At 47.8% G+C, this 17,382-nt stretch overlaps 1 protein-coding gene across 4 annotated transcripts in view; it reads left to right on the forward strand.

The window, feature by feature from the left end:
* Positions 1-12,372, forward strand: part of EMSY (EMSY transcriptional repressor, BRCA2 interacting) — a 166,142-nt gene extending 153,770 nt beyond the window's left edge. For all 4 annotated transcript variants that reach the window (XM_029602160.1, XM_029602159.1, XM_029602161.1 and 1 more), the window contains 3 exons: positions 6,638-7,156; positions 9,461-9,997; positions 10,513-12,372. In XM_029602160.1, the coding sequence (XP_029458020.1) occupies positions 6,638-7,156; positions 9,461-9,997; positions 10,513-10,707 (1,251 nt within the window). In that variant the 3' untranslated portion in view covers positions 10,708-12,372. The remainder of the gene's footprint in view (positions 1-6,637; positions 7,157-9,460; positions 9,998-10,512) is intronic.
* Positions 12,373-17,382: the final 5,010 nt, after the last annotated feature.

The raw sequence follows: 17,382 nt of genomic DNA on the forward strand, positions 1-17,382 counted from the left end.
TTAGGACTTTTCAGCTTGGAGAAGAGATGGCTGAGGGGGGGGGGGGCGAACGGCATATGATCAAATTTGGTTTAATGACTGGAAGAGGAACAGTGTGCAAATCCAAGGCTCTCGTGCTAAACTTTCAAAAGTGAAACTTTGATAAAATGAGAAAAATTGTTAGAAAAAAACTGAAAGGAGCAGCTACAAAAGTAAAAAAATGTCCAAGAGGTGTGGTCATTGTTAAAAAAAAAAACAAAAAACAAAAAAAAAAACCATTCTAGAAGCACAGTCCAGATGTATTCCACACATTAAGAAAGGTGGAAAGAAGGCAAAACGATTACCGGCATGGTTAAAAGGGGAGGTGAAAGAAGCTATTTTAGCCAAAAGATCTTCATTCAAACATTGGAAGAAGGATCCACAGAAGAAAATAGGATAAAGCATAAATGTTGGCAAGTTAAATGTAAGACATTGATAAGACAGGCTAAGAGAGAATTTGAAAAGAAGTTGGCTGTAGAGGCAAAAACTCACAGTAAAAACTTTTTAAAATATATCTGAAGCAGAAAGCCTGTGAGGGAGTCAGTTGGGACCGTTAGATGATCGAGGGGTTAAAGGGGCACTTAGAGAAGATAAGGCCATCGCGGAAAGATTAAATGATTTTTTTGCTTCGGTGTTTACTGAAGAGGATGTTGGGGAGGTACCCGTAATGGAGAAGGTTTTCATGGGTAATGATTCAGATGGACTGAATCAAATCATGGTGAACCTAGAAGATGTGGTAGGCCTGATTGACAAACTGAAGAGTAGTAAATCACCTGGACCGGATGGTATACACCCCAGAGTTCTGAAGGAACTAAAAAATGAAATTTCAGACCTATTAGTAAAAATTTGTAACCTATCATTAAAATCATCCATTGTACCTGAAGACTGTAGGATAGCAAATGTAACCCCAATATTTAAAAAGGGCTCCAGGGGCGATCCGGGAAACTACAGACCAGTTAGCCTGAATTCAGTGCCAGGAAAAATAGTGGAAAGTGTTCTAAACATCAAAATCACAGAACATATAGAAAGACATGGTTTAATGGAACGAAGTCAGTATGACTTTACCCAAGGCAAGTCTTGCCTCACAAATCTGCTTTCCTTTTTTGAAGGAGTTAATAAACATGTAGATAAAGGTGAACCGGTAGATGTAGTATACTTGGATTTTCAGAAGGAGTTTGGCAAAGTTCCTCATGAGAAGCTTCTAGGAAAAGTAAAAAGTCATGGGATAGGTGGCGATGTCCTTTAGTGGATTGCAAACTGGCTAAAAGACAGGAAACAGGATTAAATGAACTCAGTGGAAGGGAGTGGACAGTGGAGTGCCTCAGGGATCTGTATTGGGACCCTTACTTTTCAATATATTTATAAATGATCTGGAAAGAAATACGAGTGAGATAAGCAAATTGGCAGATGACACAAAATTGTTCAGAGTAGTTAAATCACAAGCAGATTGTGATAAATTGCAGGAAAACCTTGTGAGACTGGAAAATTCGATACTTGTATTGAGAATGTCGGTATATAAAAATCCTAAATAAATAAATAAAATTGGGCATCCGAATGGCAGATGAAATTTAATGTGGATAAGTGCAAGGTGATGCATATAGGGAAAAATAACCCATGCTATAATTACACAATGTTGGGTTCCATATTAGGTGCTACAACCCAAGAAAGAGATCTAGGTGTCATAGTGGATAACACTTTGAAATCGTCGGTTCAGTGTGCTGCGGCAGTCAAAAAAACAAACAGAATGTTGGGAATTATTAGAAAGGGAATGGTGAATAAAACGGAAAATGTCATAATGCCTCTATATCACTCCATGGTGAGACCGCACCTTGAATACTGTGTACAATTCTGGTCACCGCATCTCAAAAAAGATGATATTGCGATGGAGCAGGTACAGAGAAGGGCTACCAAAATAAGGGGAATAGAACAGCTCCCCTATGAGGAAAGACTAAAGAGGTTAGGACTTTTCAGCTTGGAGAAGAGACGGCTGAGGGGGGATATGATAGAGGTGTTTAAAATCATGAGAGGTCTAGAACGGGTAGATGTGAATCTGGTTATTTACTCTTTCAGATAGTAGAAAAACTAGGGGGCACTCCATGAAGTTAGTACGGGGCACATTTAAAACTAATCGGAGAAAGTTATTTTTTACTCAACGCACAATTAAACTCTGGAATTTCTTGCCAGAGGATGTGGTTAGTGCAGTTAGTATAGCTGTATTTAAAAAAGGATTGGATAAGTTCTTGGAGGAGAAGTCCATTACCTGCTATTAAGTTCACTTAGAGAATAGCCACTGCCATTAGCAATGGTAACATGGAATAGACTTAGTTTTTGGGTACTTGCCAGGTTCTTATTGCCTGGATTGGCCACTGTTGGAAACAGGATGCTGGGCTCGATGGACCCTTGGTCTGACCCAGTATGGCATGTTCTTATGTTGAGGGAGGGGCTGCATTGAAGGATACTCAGGATAGACGATTAGAATCCATCCTTAAGCAGGTCTTTGATGCAACAGCAATGACACTGCAGATTGCTTCCTGCTGCACACTGGTGGCACGTTCCTGTTTGCTCCTCTCGAGAGAGGCAAACAACTCAGGAACATATACTGGCGAAATGATTGAACCTGCAGCAGCCTTTCTGACGGACGCAATCTCAGATCTGGTCCTTACCTCAGCCATAGAAGTAGCCTCTGTAGTGGCGGCCAGAAGCCAGTTATGGTTGCGGAATTGGTCTGTTGACGTGACCTCTAAAGCAAATCTCACAAGGATGCCCTTTAAAGGATCTCTCTTATTCGGAAGCGAATTGGAGAAGTTAGCCAGCAAGTGGGGTGAATCTCCAGTGCCTCGGCTACTGGAGGACAGGGGTAAAAGATCCCAGCGCCCCTCCCCCTAAAGAACTAGGGGCAGAGGCTTTCAATGCTTTCGCCCCTACAGGAACTCGCAGTTCCAGACACCTCGTCCTTCAGGAAGGTCTCAGCCCTTTCGGAACTGACAAACTCCGGCCATACTCCCCAATGAGAATTGGATGATCCATCCACAGGAAGAGGAAATAAGGGGTTGACTTTCCCTCTTCTATCAACAATGGGTCGAGATCACGTCTGACAAATGGGTACTAAACATCATTCGAGAAGGTTACTCTCTGGAGTTCCGCTCTCTGGAGTTCCGCAGCCTCCCTCGGGACAAAATTATGATGTCACCCTGCAACTCCCACACCAAGAGACTGGCAGTGGAAGCCACTCTGATAAGACTACTCAGTGTGAAGGCAATAACTCCGGTTCCTACACGCCAACAAAATTTTATTTTTATCGTCCCCAAGAAAGAAGGATCATTCCGACCCATCTTGGATCTCAAGAACATCAACCGTCATCTGCGGATTCTAAACTTCTGCAGGGAGACTCTTCGCTCCATAATAATGGCAGTACAACCAGGAGAGTTCCTAACCTCCCTAGACCTCCGAAGCCTACCTTCACATTCCAGTCTATCAAGATCACCAGCGTTTTCTACGCTTTGCGATACTGGGTCACCATTACGAGTGTTACCCTTCGGCCTAGCAACCGCCCCCAGAACATTCTCCAAAATTATGGTGGTCGTGGTAGCAACACTGAGGAAGGAAGGAATCTTAGTACACCTTTACTTGGACGACTGGCTGATCAGGGCAAAGTCTCCAGAAGAAAGCAGACAGGTGACCAGCAGAGTCAATAACCTACTGCAGGAACTAAGTTGGGTCGTGAACACAGTCAAGAGCAGCCTGCAGCCCTCAGTCTCTAGAGTACCTGGGGGCCTGTTTCAACACCAAACAGAACAAAGTCTTCCTCCCTCCCCTGAGGAGAAGGAAGCTGATGGAACTATTACAATGATTGATGACCAATGCACACCCTAAGGTATGGGATTATCTTCAAGTCCTCGGGCTCATGGCATCAACCCTGGAGGTCGTTCCATGGGCAAGGGCTCACATGCGACCTCTCCAGTGCTCCTTACTGTCACGCTGGAGCCCACTGTCCCAGGAGTACTCAATTCGCCTCAAACTACCAGCAGAGGTACGTTCTCAGCTTCAGTAGTGGCTAAAGGAAGACCACCTAAGCAGAGGAGTAAGCCTATCCCAACAGAACTGTATCGTACTCACCACGGATGCGAGCCTACGAAGGTGGGGAGCCCCCTGTCAGGAATTGATGGCCCAGGGACAATGGAGCAAGGAAGAGGCGGGATGGAACATAAACCGCCTAGAAGCTCGAGCAGTCAGACTAGCATGCCTGCGATTCAGCCACCGACTCCAAGGCAAAGCGATTCGAGTAATGTTGGACAATGCTACAACGGTTGCCTACATCAACCGCCAGGGAGAAACCAGGAGCCAGCAGGTGTCTCTGGAGATAGACCCTCTCATGGCATGGGCGGAGATAAACCTACAAGGGATCTTGGCCTCCCACATTGCAGGAAAAGACAACGTCTCAGCAGACTTCCTCAGCAAGAGAGCCTGGACCCGGGGGAATGGATGCTGTCGACCACAGCCTTCCAACTGATAGTAAATCGCTGGGGCTTCCCAGCCATGGATCTACTGGCCATCTATCTCAGTGCCTAAGTCCCCAGGTTCTTCGTCCAAACCTGGCCCAAGGAAGACTTACTGTATGCCTCCCCCCCCCCCCCCCCCCCCCCCCCCGATGGCCACTACTGGGCAAGTTCATCCGCAAGATAGCACACCACAGGGGACTAGTTCTACTAGAGGCCCCGGATTGGCCAAGACGCCCATGGTACGCAGACATGCAAAGACTCCTTGCGGGGACCCCTCTGTGCCTACCTCCACACAGGGACTTTCTCCAGCAGGGCCTGATTCTTCACGAAGATCCATCTCGATTCTCTTACGGTCTGGCCCTTGAGAGGACTCGCCTGAAGAAGTGCGGTTACTCGAAGGCACGAGCAAGTTCTCAACATCTCTGGCATACATATGGATCTGGAGAATATTCGAAGCCCGGTGCGAGGACCGCGAGATACTCCGGACAGCCATGATCCCCACGATTCTGGAATTTCTACAGGACAGTATGAAGAAGGGGCTGTCGCTCAACTCCCTCAAGGTCCAAGTAAGAGCCCTCTCCTGCTTCAGAGCCGAAGTGAACGGTATCAGTCTGTCAGCTCATCCAGATTTGACCCGTTTCCTAAAAGGGATTAAGCAACTTCGGCCACCCCTAAAGTGGCCGGTGCCCCTATGGGAACCTCAATCTGGTATTAGACTTCCTAGTGGGGGCTTCCTCCAGACCAACACGCGGTCTGTCACTATGCCTCTTAACATTGAAGACTGTATTCCTGGTGGCAATATGTTCAGCATGTCGCATCTCCGAACTACATGCACTATCCTGTCAGGAACTGTTCCTTAGGTTCAGCCCTGGAATCATACAGCTGCGCACCGTCCCCTCTTTCCTACCGAAAGTGGTTTCCGAGTTTCATTTGAACCGAGCCATCTCCCTATTTTCTCCGGATGAACATAAGGACTCTGAAGACTCATGCCTTCTTCACCATCTAAATATCGACAGACTCCTGGTGCAATATTTGGAAAGATCGGAACCGGTGCGCAAAACGGATCACTTGTTCGTTCGTTCATTCTCCAAGCGGGAAGAATCAAGGAGAAGCGGCCTCACGGGCGACCATAGCTCTCTGGATCAAGGAAGTAATCAAGGCGGCCTACATACAGGAGGGAAAGCCCTTACCCCTACAGGTTAAGGCTCATTCTACTAGGGCTCAGGCAGTATCTTGGGCAGAAACCAAGCTGCTGTCACCCGCCGAGATCTGTCGGGTGGCAACGTGGTCCTCCATATACCACCTCCAGGTTCTACTGTCTGGATGTTCAAGCCCGAGAAGACGTAGCCTTCGCAAGGGCAGTACTAAGTGGGCCACGGGCAGCCTCCCGCCCTGTCCGGGAGTAGCTTTTGTACATCCCACTGGTCCTGAGTCCATCTGGCTACATCTAGGAAATAGAGAAATTACTTACCTGTTAATTTTGTTTTCCTTCGTGTAGACAGATGGACTCAGCATCCCGCCCACGGCTGCCCCAGAGAAAAAGAACCTCGGGAAGCGAACCTCGAGATTAAGCAAATACGGGTAAGCTGTTGCCTACCCCTAGTTCGACACCCGCATGGGTGAATCCTTGGCACCATTCTTAGGCAGCTGTGGGTGGGATGCTAAGTTCATCTGTCTACACTAAGGAAAACTAAATTATCAGGTAAGTAATTTCTCCATTACCTTTTTACATACAATGATGTTTTCAATAATGATGAATTGCTATGATGGATGTTGTTGCTATGGAGTTTGTTGCTCCGGTCATAATTAATAAAGATATTTAAAATAAAAAAAAAAAAAGGGGGGGGGGAGCACAAGCTCTCTGGCACAATCTGTGCTAGGCTTTATTTATATTAAGCCAGCAGGAGAGTGATGTGTTAAATAGCTGGACCCTTCTGTGCACTGTATGGGATGGTTAGAAAATCGGTTTTAAAAAATTTGCTGCTTAAATTGCCTTTTTTTTTTTCTCTTCTTTTTTTTTTTAGTGTTTTGCACACAGATTCGTTCTTTGTTGCTCTAAGGTTTGACATGTTTGCATTAACTATTTCTGTCCTAAGTTTTGCCCTTTCATCTCTTTCTAGGCTTTGAGCAGCCACTCGGCGTTTGCTAAACACAGTGAGGATGCTGGGACGGAGGAGGGGGAAGTGGAAGAGATGGACACCTTGGATCCCCAGACAGGTCTCTTTTACAGATCTGTACTGACGCAGGCACAGAAGCAGCAAAAGCACATCCACCTGCACCAGGAGGCCACCCAGCTGCAGGTGAAGACCCTGCAGGCCCTGCATACCAAGCAGAAGCAGATCCTGCAGGTCCAGCCTGATCAGCTGCAGCAGAAGATCCAACAGACTGCCCAGCTTGCCATCCGCCAGCACAAGCTCGGCCCGCTGCAGCAGGAGCAGCACCTGCTGCTCAAGGAAAGGCCACTGCCCCCCGGGGTCACCCAGCCCCAGCAGACGGTGGTGCAGGTGCTGGCTGTGAAAACCACCCAGCAGCTGCCGAAGCTGCACCAGAGCCAGGCAAGGATTTGTGTGCCATCGCCCCAGACCATGCAGACACAGGTGCAGCTCCCTTCTTCCTCGGAGAGACCACCAGTGAGCCAGGTAATGAAACACACACAACATCTCTGCTATTGTCCTTCATAAACCAGAGCCACTGGCTTCCTGTATGGATCAGTCCAGACTCCTGGATTTTGCCTCCCTTCCAGCAGATTGAGACAGAGAAAGTTTTTTGTGGACACTGCCACATAACCTGGTGTGCCTCCTGCAATCCCTCAGTATTTTCTCTGTCTCCAGCAGAAGGTAGAGATGCAAAACCTGCAGTCTGGAAACTGGGGGGGGGGGGGGAAGAGGAAAAGAGGATTTCCTCCCAGAAGGTTGGCAGGTCCTGGTCGGACCATCCCTTCTGGTGCTGAAGTGGATGAGCAGGGGGTTGGGGACCCTTATCTGGCTCGGTTCTTCTGCTGCCGGGTGTAGACAACTTGTAGGGGCCAGTTCCCTCTACCCCAGGAGGATGTGTGAAGCCTGCTGCCCATCTTCAAGGGAAGTGACAAAGTTAAATTTAATTTTTTTTTTTTTTTTTTTATTTTAGTATCCGTCGACTGGGGGGGTGGGTGGGGTGGGGCAGATCGCAGGTAGCCGTGCAGGGACAAGGCTGCTACGGCTCTCACATTGCTTGTTCAGAGTCCTAGGAGTCATGCCGCGTGGCAGTCTGTGCTCTGCGTGTGGCGATGCGCACATGCATCTGTCCCGGGCTGGCATTTGTTCCCGCTGCCTCTCTGGGGTAGGGGGCAGCTTGAGCACAGCTACCCCTGAAGTCACGGGGGGGGGGGGGGAGGGAGGGTGATCTTTCTCCACCGCTGTCCATGGCCGATCGGAGCCGTGCAGAAGACTGGAGACCCGGGAGTCTTTGTAGGGGAAAGATGAGGACCTCCTGGGGGAGGATACTGATGATCCTGCAGGTCCCCTGGGTGTACCCGGATCAGCCCAGACTGCTGGGTTATGCCTCCCTTCCAGCAGATGGAGACAGAGAAAAACTTGAAGGGCACCCCTGCTAAGTATGGTGCGCCACCTGCAGCCCCCTTTAGTATTTCTCTGTCTCCAGCAGATGAAGGTGGCAGAGCCTGCGGTCCTGGTTACTTGATTCTTTAAAAAAAAAAAAAAAAAGAGGTTCAGGAATCCCTTAATTTGTTTGGCTAAAGCAAAGCTATTCTTGTTAAAAAAAAAAAACAAAAAACCCCGGGCCTCCCGAGGAGACTTTTTCATTTCCTCCTCGGTGGTAGGCCTGTCGGGGGCTCCTCTTGGCTCCTGCGATCCCGGAGCAGCTGACCGGTGAGTGACTGGGGGGATTTACCGGTGGGCCGGTCCCTCCCCGCCCGGCCCAGAGACAACCGCAGGTTGTGCTCTGATGAGGCCAGCGCATTTTATTTTTTCCCGATTTTGGGGGTGGGGGGGGGGGGGATTCTGAGGCAGCGCTGCTCTCCTTTTGCCTCCCAGCTGTTTCCACCCAGTTTCTTAAAAAAAAAAAGAGGGGGGGGGGGGGGGCGGGCAGGGAAAAAATGAAAAGAAATACAGCAGGCCTTCAAAGCATAGGCAATTGTTCTTTTGCAGTTTTTTCTAACTTCCTTTTATGGTTTTATATTGGTGGTTGTTTTTTTTCCATTTAATTTTTTTTTTTTCTGCTTGATTATTTGCCCAGAGGAACATTTTATTTTCTCCTGATAGAACAAAAAAATGAGTATGAAGTGGCTTAAATTTGGGCAGGTTAATTCTGGTTTTTTGTCCCCACAGGAGGATGACGGACTGCAGTAACTTTGGGCCTGATTCACAAATCTTTTTTTTCCTTTATAGACACAGAGGCCCTCAAAGTGTTAGCCCACTCCATGTCGTCATGATTGATTGCTGTGAAATATATATCTATATATATATATTTCACAGCAATCAAATTTTTTTCTTTTCTTAGCCCAGTCCTCTCTTCCCACAGCAGGAGGTGTTTCTGCCTTTTTTTTTTTTTCCCTTTATGGGCAGCTTTCCCGGTTCTACGATTTCCCTTCCACGCACAATAAGAACAGTTGACTGACCGATAGGAGGACTTACTTAAGAAAGTAATGCTAGGAAGTAGATCTTCACATGCGTGCGTGGTGGCGATGATCCACAAAGCCGGGGACAAGCACAGAGGATTCCTAGTTGTCAGGAAACAAGGGGGGGGGGGTAAAGCCCTGGTGATCAAGCAGAGTTTGATATTGCAAGGAGGGAGGAAAGTGGGCAGACTGACTGGACCTCTGGTGGTGATTTTCTGTTTTTTTTTACGTTTGGGTTTACTGCTCATTTAGCCTGTGAGTAGGAAAAAAAAAAAAAAAACTTAAGCCTGACCATAAACACCCAAGGAAAATTTTGATTTTTTTTCAGGTGCAGCAGCCAATTATAACACAAGGATCAGCTGTTACAAAGATCACCTTTGAAGGGCACCAGCCACCGACAGTGTCCAAGGCAGCTATAGGAGGGTGCATGCCAAAACTGGCGGTGCCGGTCACCAGCGGGTTTCCTGCGCAGGTCCTTGAGAAGACCGCCGTGGCGGACATCCTGAAAATGTCCATGATGGAAGCTCAGATCGACACGCACGTGGAACCCGTGACGGCAGATCCCCTGAGCAAGGGGGTCCCCACCGTTAAGCTCCGCCGGGAGCCTGAAGCCCCCTCGCCTGCCACACAGGTGCCGAGGGTGACCACAGTGGGGGCCACGACCACCCCTCCTCTCCCTCAGCTGCAGAAGTGCAAGGAGCCAGTCTCGAACCCTCCCCCGCCTCTCGCCGCGCCTCCCCCGCCTCCACCGCCCCTCACCAGGAAAGTGGATCCTCCGGCAGTGCCCACAAGCAGCCAGTTCATACACATTCAGAACGTATCCCAGAAGAAAGCAGATGAGATGCCTACAGAAATTATTATCCAGGTAAGCTAGAAAATGAGAGAGAACAAAGTCAAACTTCATTGTGTATGTATATATATGTGGTTGTCCATACATTCAGAGCTACTATACCCAGTTATAGGGGACTATAACTGGGTATAGAGAAGTCCATTACCTGCTATTAAGTTCACTTAGAGAATAGCCACTGCCATTAGCAATGGTTACATGGAATAGACTTAGTTTTTGGGTACTTGCCAGGTTCTTTTGGCCTGGATTGGCCACTGTTGGAAACAGGATGCTGGGCTTGATGGACCCTTGGTCTGACCCAGTATGGCATTTTCTAGGAATTTTGGCTTCTGCATCAGTCTGAAAACCTTTAGTAAATAGAATTCTTGTCGATAAATTGACTGCAAGTTTCTAGAGGGTGCCTGCTGACATTTTCACAGCTCAAATGGCAATCTAAAAAGATTTAAAATTCAACATAATTGGCGTTTGAAAGAACAACAAATGCAGTTTCTAAAACGGCTGTGTTTTGTTTTGTTTTTTCCCCCCATTTCCAGACAATCCCTCAGTATTCCATCCCATGTCACTCCAGCACGAATGTGGTGGTGGAGCCGAGCGGGCTCCTGGAGCTCAATAACTTCACCAGTCAGCGGCTGGCGGACGAGGAGACGGCCATGGAGCAGGATGTGGACAGCAGTGCCGAGGAGGGCACGGAGCCCAGCCCCTCACAGAGCTCCCTGGAGCAGTCCTAGCAGAGCGGGCGCCGGAGACTTTTTTTTTTTTTTTTTGCGACAGTGGCTTGCGCACCTCTGTAATTTTATGTTGGGAGCTGCGCGTTGCACTTTGCCTAGCAGGGTCGCTCCGTGAGCCTGAAACCCACCTGTACGCGGTTGGGGCCGGTCATAGCTAAAGCATTCTGCCAAGGCGGTGACTTTTTTTTTTTTTTTTTTTGGCCTGCTCTGAAGTACTGAGCACAAAGTTGTGAGACCAGCTCATGTGACGGTAAAAGAGTGGACTGAGGTTTTGGGGATTGTTTGGTTTTTTTTTAAATAGTTTCCCCAGCGAGTCTGGATGATGTCCTTGGGAATAGGGTGCTGAAACTTTGCCCAGGTCAAAAAGGAAGAATGTTTGGGGGTGGGTTGTTTTTTTTTGGCATCTTGTGGTTTTTCCCTGAATAATGTATTGTCTAAGCAGTGTTTGGCCAGGTTCCCTGTTCCCTCGGACAAGTATCCTAGAGCACGGTTTCCCTAACCCTTCCTGCTTGACCCATCGCCAGTCAGATTTTCAGGATGTCCACAGTTAATGTGCATGAGAGAGAGAAATGCAGATTCGTCTCGTGCCTGTTCATTGCGGATGTCCTTAACCTGACAGATCCGGGCACCACCCTCCTGGAGAAGCCAAAAATGCTGTGTACGGTGCCGTAACGGTTATTGAGGACGTTCCCAAGCTGTTGCTGCCTAATCTGCAGTTAACTTTTCACCCATGTTCTTTGCACCAGTTTTTGAAGTGCGAGCTTTCTCTCATTTTGAAAACGTTCGTATCCGCGGATGTTTTGCATCTGCTTTTTCTTTGGGAGGGGGGGAGGGGGCGGGGATTATTATTTTTTTCCTATGGAAAATAACAACGTGTAGAGATGAAAATGCAATCTATTGTGTGGTTTGTTGTTTTTTTTTCCTCATCCCAATCCCACTCGCTTCCCTCACCTTCCCCAACCGAAACACGCTCCACTAGTTATGCCGTGCAGACTTCTTAGATGAGGTTAAGACGGGCAACTTTTCAGACAAGACCTAGGTAAATCTGTACTTACCCAGGTCAGTGGCTTTTGAAAACTGCCCTCTAAGTAGGACATCGTCCCTCTGCCTTTGCAGGTTCGCCTGCCATGCTTGTACTTAAAATCATTTTTTACATTTTTTTTTTTTTTTAAGAAGTCCTGTGGATTTCATGAACCATCCAGATTTCTTAGCACTTGTTGGAAGGGGGAGGGAAGGAGGCAGGAGCTATCAAATACCTTGATTCTCCGGGCGGGCGCACAGATGATAAAGCAAGTTGTAGCGGTTGTGCTTCATGAGCTGAGACATTTGCCAAAAATTGAAAAAAAAAAAAAAAAAATTGGCAGAAGCAGGTGTAAACATGCAGCCGGACAGCTTTGCTTGTTTCTTTCTGTCCGTTCTTGGGGGTGCGGAAGCGGAGCCGGGTGATAAAACGCTCACGGGCGTATGAAGTGACAGTAACCGCGAGCAGGAATATTGTAGGGGCCTGCAATCCTTTCAGCATTTCAGGGGCACTTTGACAGTATCTGTACTTTTCCACATCTTAGCTAGCAGTGACTTCATTTGAGGTTTTTATTTATTTTTTATCTGTATAGTTCCAGGAAATGAACTTATTTAAAGATAAAAGAAACCATTTTTTCTCCTGTATCTCAAGAGTCGGGTTATTCTTTGCAGCTTCAGATGTGTAAAGAAATGTTTGTTAAAAAAAAAACCTCCCTCCAAAAGTGTCCCGCTGTGGAGATCCTGGATCCGGGCTGTCGCAGAGTTTTCAGAGGAGCACGGTTTGTGATGGGTTGTGTAACAGAGCTCGGGAATTTTTGAAATGGTCCGTGAAAGAGGATAAAAAAAAAAAACTGGATTCAGTCAGGGGGGAGGAGGGGCATGGTCCTCTCTAAAAACATAATTCTATACAGTATATCGCCACCCGACTCTAACCTCGCTCAGCCTAAGGTCGTATCATGCGATTTATGTGCCATTGACCCGCGCAGCTCCACACGAGGGCTGGTCACGTCGTAAACCCAAGTGCCTTACCTGAAAGAGCCAGGACTTAAAACTGGGCAGAGTCCGCGGTTCCAGGGGAACACCAGAGAGAGAGCAATCGAGCCAGGTGTCTCTGAAGTTTGCATCCTTTAAACTTAACAGCTCCAAAAGCTTTACTAAAGCTTTCTCACCGCTCTGCAAACACAGAATGGAAAGAGAATAGGGAAACCATGTTTCGTAATCCCTCTTCCCCCTACTTGACTCTCTCCTTGTCACCTTGAGCATGTCTGTAATCTCCTGTTCCGTCAGGTAGCCACTTAGATTGTAAGCTCTTTGGGGACGGAACTTGCAGTATCTGAATTCTAATAATTCGGTGACATGCCCGGAGCATCATTTGGAAATGCTGGCTAAAAATAAAAAATATCCCAAGATAACCTTTAAAGGCAGGGGATAGCTTGTTAATTCAAGGGTGGGGGTGAAACTGGAAGATGGATAAAGGTTCAGAGAATTTGTGGGAAAAGTTACACGTGACTGCTTCTCTGCCTATAGCACAATTAATGAGAGAGTTTCATTCGTGAACCAGAAAGGCAGGAGTACACTTCTGAAACCGTTGTTTTCCACCTAAATAACATTTTATATTTGTCTTCATATACAGACGGGGCAAAACTTCAGGATTTTAATTTTGCTCATCCTTGTATTCTTCGTTCATCAATTTTTTCCCAGCGGTTCACGTCTGTTCCCTCTGTGGTTTCTCACTAGGCATAGATAGCGCTTGCTTGGAAAAGGTGTCTCAGTTCCCTGACACATGGCTTTTGATTTGTTGGGGGTGTGGTGGTGGGGTAATCGGGTGTCTTCAGTTTTCAATAGCTGAACCCTGAAGTCCAAGCTAATAGGAAAATTGGTTCTTACCTGCTAATTTTCATTCCTGTAGTACCACAGATCAGTCCAGACTCCTGGGTTTTGCAGCCCTGCCAGCAGATGGAGACAGAGTTTTACTGACTCTGCTACATAACCTAGTGCAGTGGTTCTTAACCTTTTTCCCATCGTAACAACCTGATGTTCATTACTCACTTGTGTGACACACCACTCACAGTAATCCACAGCTAAACTAAAAAAAAGCTCAATATACTTTAATTGTTAAGAATGACACAAGGGAAAGATAAGAGTACTCTCTCTGAACAGAAATAAATGTTTGTACAAGCTGCATTCTCTCTCTTCTCTTCCCCCCCCCCCCCCCCCCCCCCCCGTGGTGCTACCAACCTTTTTTTCTTCTGCTGTCACTCTCGAGCCCAGCAGGGGAAGATAGAATCAGTTATCACTATCCCAGAAGAGAAAAAGGATTGCCATTTCTTGCTAGGCTCTGGCAGAAATGGGGGATAAGTGTGGTGTCCTTCTGGGCTCAGTGGGTGAAGAAGTCTGCCTTGTGAACTGTACAGCCTTGCACAACCCTCCCTCCCAACACAATTAAAAAGTATGCATTTATAATAGATTTTATATGAAAAATGACAAAAGTACAATGAGGTAAAAAAAAAAAAAATCACATGTATATTATTTTTATATGCACTATTGTGGTGCCAACCAGAAAACCCTACAAAAAGAAAAAAGACACTTGGAACCCATATGGCATTAGGCCTATTGTAACATGTTCAGTGTGGGTTTAGCATTCAGTCACAAGTAAAAGAATTATAACAATGTAGTAAAACGTCCATACTAAAACAATACTAAGTGCCAGCACGCAAACAGTAACAACTCTACTTATGAAAAGGTAGAAGTGTTAATATTACACCAGGCCCTAAAATACCATTTCCTAGCGTGTAGCAGATGGACTCAGGACCAATGGGTATAGTGTGCTCCTGATAGCAGTTGGAGATGGAGTCAGATTTCAATCTGACGTCAGCACTACATATACCCGTGCAGGAAGCTCTACTCTTCAGTATTTCTCTGTCTCCTTAGCAGTTCGGGACTATACACACGCTTGCACAGCATTAGAAAATCCAAAACAAAGAAGAAAATTCCAAAACAAAGAACTAATCTTACCTCTACAGATGAGCCCCACTCTCCTGCGCTGATACCTAAGGGTCCCTCCCCCAGTCTAGAATTCCTGAGGTGATTTCCGAGATCCCTCAGAGATAAGCCTTGGTCGGGTGGCCGGTTCCCGGCGTGGACTTAGCCCCCAGGAACGGGAGCGACTGTGAGGCAGCGGGTGCAATACCAAGCGCAGCGGTGAAGGTACTTTTCCCTCTCCCCCCGCAGCCAGAGACTGCCCGGCCCCAGACTGGGAAACGCCGAGACAAGGTAAGGTAGAAAACTTTCTTAAAGTCTCCGAGGCTCGGATAGCCGCACAGATCGCCAATCGGCGTCTGTCCCATCGGGTTGATCAGCCCCGTATGGGCTAGACCCTGATCCGGTATGAGGGTCCTCCCACGTGGAGACCTCTGGGGGGGGGGGGGGGGGTCGCCATCTTGCCTGCATGGTTATCGGCACCATTTCTCCCCCTCGATCGCTGTACTGTCTGCTTCACTGAGCCGGGCACATAACCTACTTGTGCGCCTAGCGGCGCGTGCATCTGTGCCAGTCGCACACTAGGGTGCTGGGCGCATAGAGGCATGCCCAACTGCACCGGGTGCACAAGTTAAGCCTGTGTGCATAGCATCACGCGCATCTCTGTAAGCACACATAGCGGCCTGCACACATATCTTCGACACCCCCGGAGTGCATATCTAAGCCGCCCGGTGCGCGCATATAAACGCACAGAACAGTCTTGAACAACCCTATGCGTCCAACTATGGCACCACCGGCCAAGAAAGCCAAGTCAAGTCCTCTGCCCAGCTGCCACCTAAGAACTGCGCAACACGAGGACTCTGCCCTGTGCCTACAGTGCGAGGTAGCCCTGGAACCAGGACAAGGCCCCCCACCCCGGCCAGTAGAGGAATCCAGCTCCATCAATGATAGTACCCTGGACCTCTCTATCCCCAGCTCAGCCCCTTCTCAGATGGGCCCCTCGGGGAACACCGCTGGATTCAGTATGGACCCAGGAACCTTTTCCTGGGTAGAATTCTTCAAAGGGCTGCAAACCTTTGTCCAGGCACAATCGATGTCACTGACGACACATCCACAGCCTCCGCCAGAAGACCAAAACCTTCCAGGCCCTCTTGGCCTCCCTGAGACGTGCCCCCTCCGGACAAAATCCTCCTCTTAGAGGACACGGACACCTCAGAGAAATAACCAGACTCCCTGGAGGAAGGAGAAATCTCTCCAGGAATGGAACCATACCGTACCATGATGCGTTTCTTCTCCAGAGACTAGTTACCAGACCTCGTGTCTCTGAACCTGAAGGAACTGGCCATCCCAAGCACAAACACCTCAGTGAAACCAAAGACAAACCCTCTTCTGGTCAGGCTCAGTCAGGCCTCACGCCATTTCCCGTTGCTATAAGCCGTACAACAACTGATCGACCTGGAATGGAATGCTCTGGAGGCCAGTTTCAAAGGAAGACGGGCCCTAGAAGCCCTATACTCACTGGATCCCTCAGCCAAAGAACTCCTGATGTTTCCCAAAGGACGCCATGATCTGCGCTGTTACAAAGCACACTACCATTCCAGTCGAAGGAGGAGCGGCACTCAAGGATGTCCAGGACAGACGTCAGTAATCCATCCTTAAACAGTCATTTGATGCAGCAGCTATGCCACTACAGATCGCTGCCTGCTGTGCCATGGTGACACGTGCCTGCTTATCACTCGCCAGGAACGTTACCATGCCCGTCGAAACATTAGAACCAGCGATATCCACCAAGACTACTGGGAACATGTATTTCTGGGAAATGCAATACAAATTCCTGCGAGAGCCTTTATTTCCCCACAGCCTGGTGTGCGCAACTAATCCCGGACGCCACCTGCCCTTGCTGCCACCTTGCAGTTGGGGCATTATCTCATGTCTTTTGGGCTTGCCCACTGATCCAACTATATTGGGGGAAGATTGTGAAGTATTTACAACACCTGTTGAAGGTGCAGATCTCAGTTACTCCCCATCTGATTTTTTGATTGCATTCCCCAGACCTTGATTCGGGGGGGCGGGACCTCGTTTATTGGTCAAGAAGGCCTGGTTGGTAGGGAAGAAAGTTATATTGCTCAATTGGAAAGAATTAAAGGCGCCCTCGTACTGGACCTGGCGTATACACTTCCACCGTATGATGCAAATGGACAATTTCACTTCCAAACTATCACCGCTGCAACGCAGATCCTTTTTAAGAACTTAGGAAGTCTATTTCCAAGCTCTGCTGCACCATGCTCAGAGTCTGATTCTTAATGACTGACTGTACTAGAAAGCCCGCTGGACTTGGATATGATGAGGTACTCGCAGTCCATGGACTAGCCATGACCACACTTTCAGCTGTTGAATTATTGTTGGATTATTTTGGATGGACCTGGGGTGGAGGGAGGGGTGGGTGGGAGCAGTTTACTTAGAGTTCGTACACTGAAAGGCGATGGTCTTGTACTTTTGTTTTTTTGTTGAGGTGCTGAGGAGTGTATCAGAGCTCCACATTGCTGGTGCCTCATGGAGTGTTCACAGCCCGGGTTGACCACGTCTTTCCGTTCCGAATAAGGGGAAGAAGGGTGTTATGTAATGAGTGTCTGTTCATTTCAAATGTGGTGCCTCTGTATCTACAAGTATGTGATA

The sequence above is a fragment of the Rhinatrema bivittatum genome, chromosome 5 (genome assembly GCF_901001135.1).
Source record: "Rhinatrema bivittatum chromosome 5, aRhiBiv1.1, whole genome shotgun sequence".
Classification (NCBI taxonomy): domain Eukaryota; kingdom Metazoa; phylum Chordata; class Amphibia; order Gymnophiona; family Rhinatrematidae; genus Rhinatrema; species Rhinatrema bivittatum.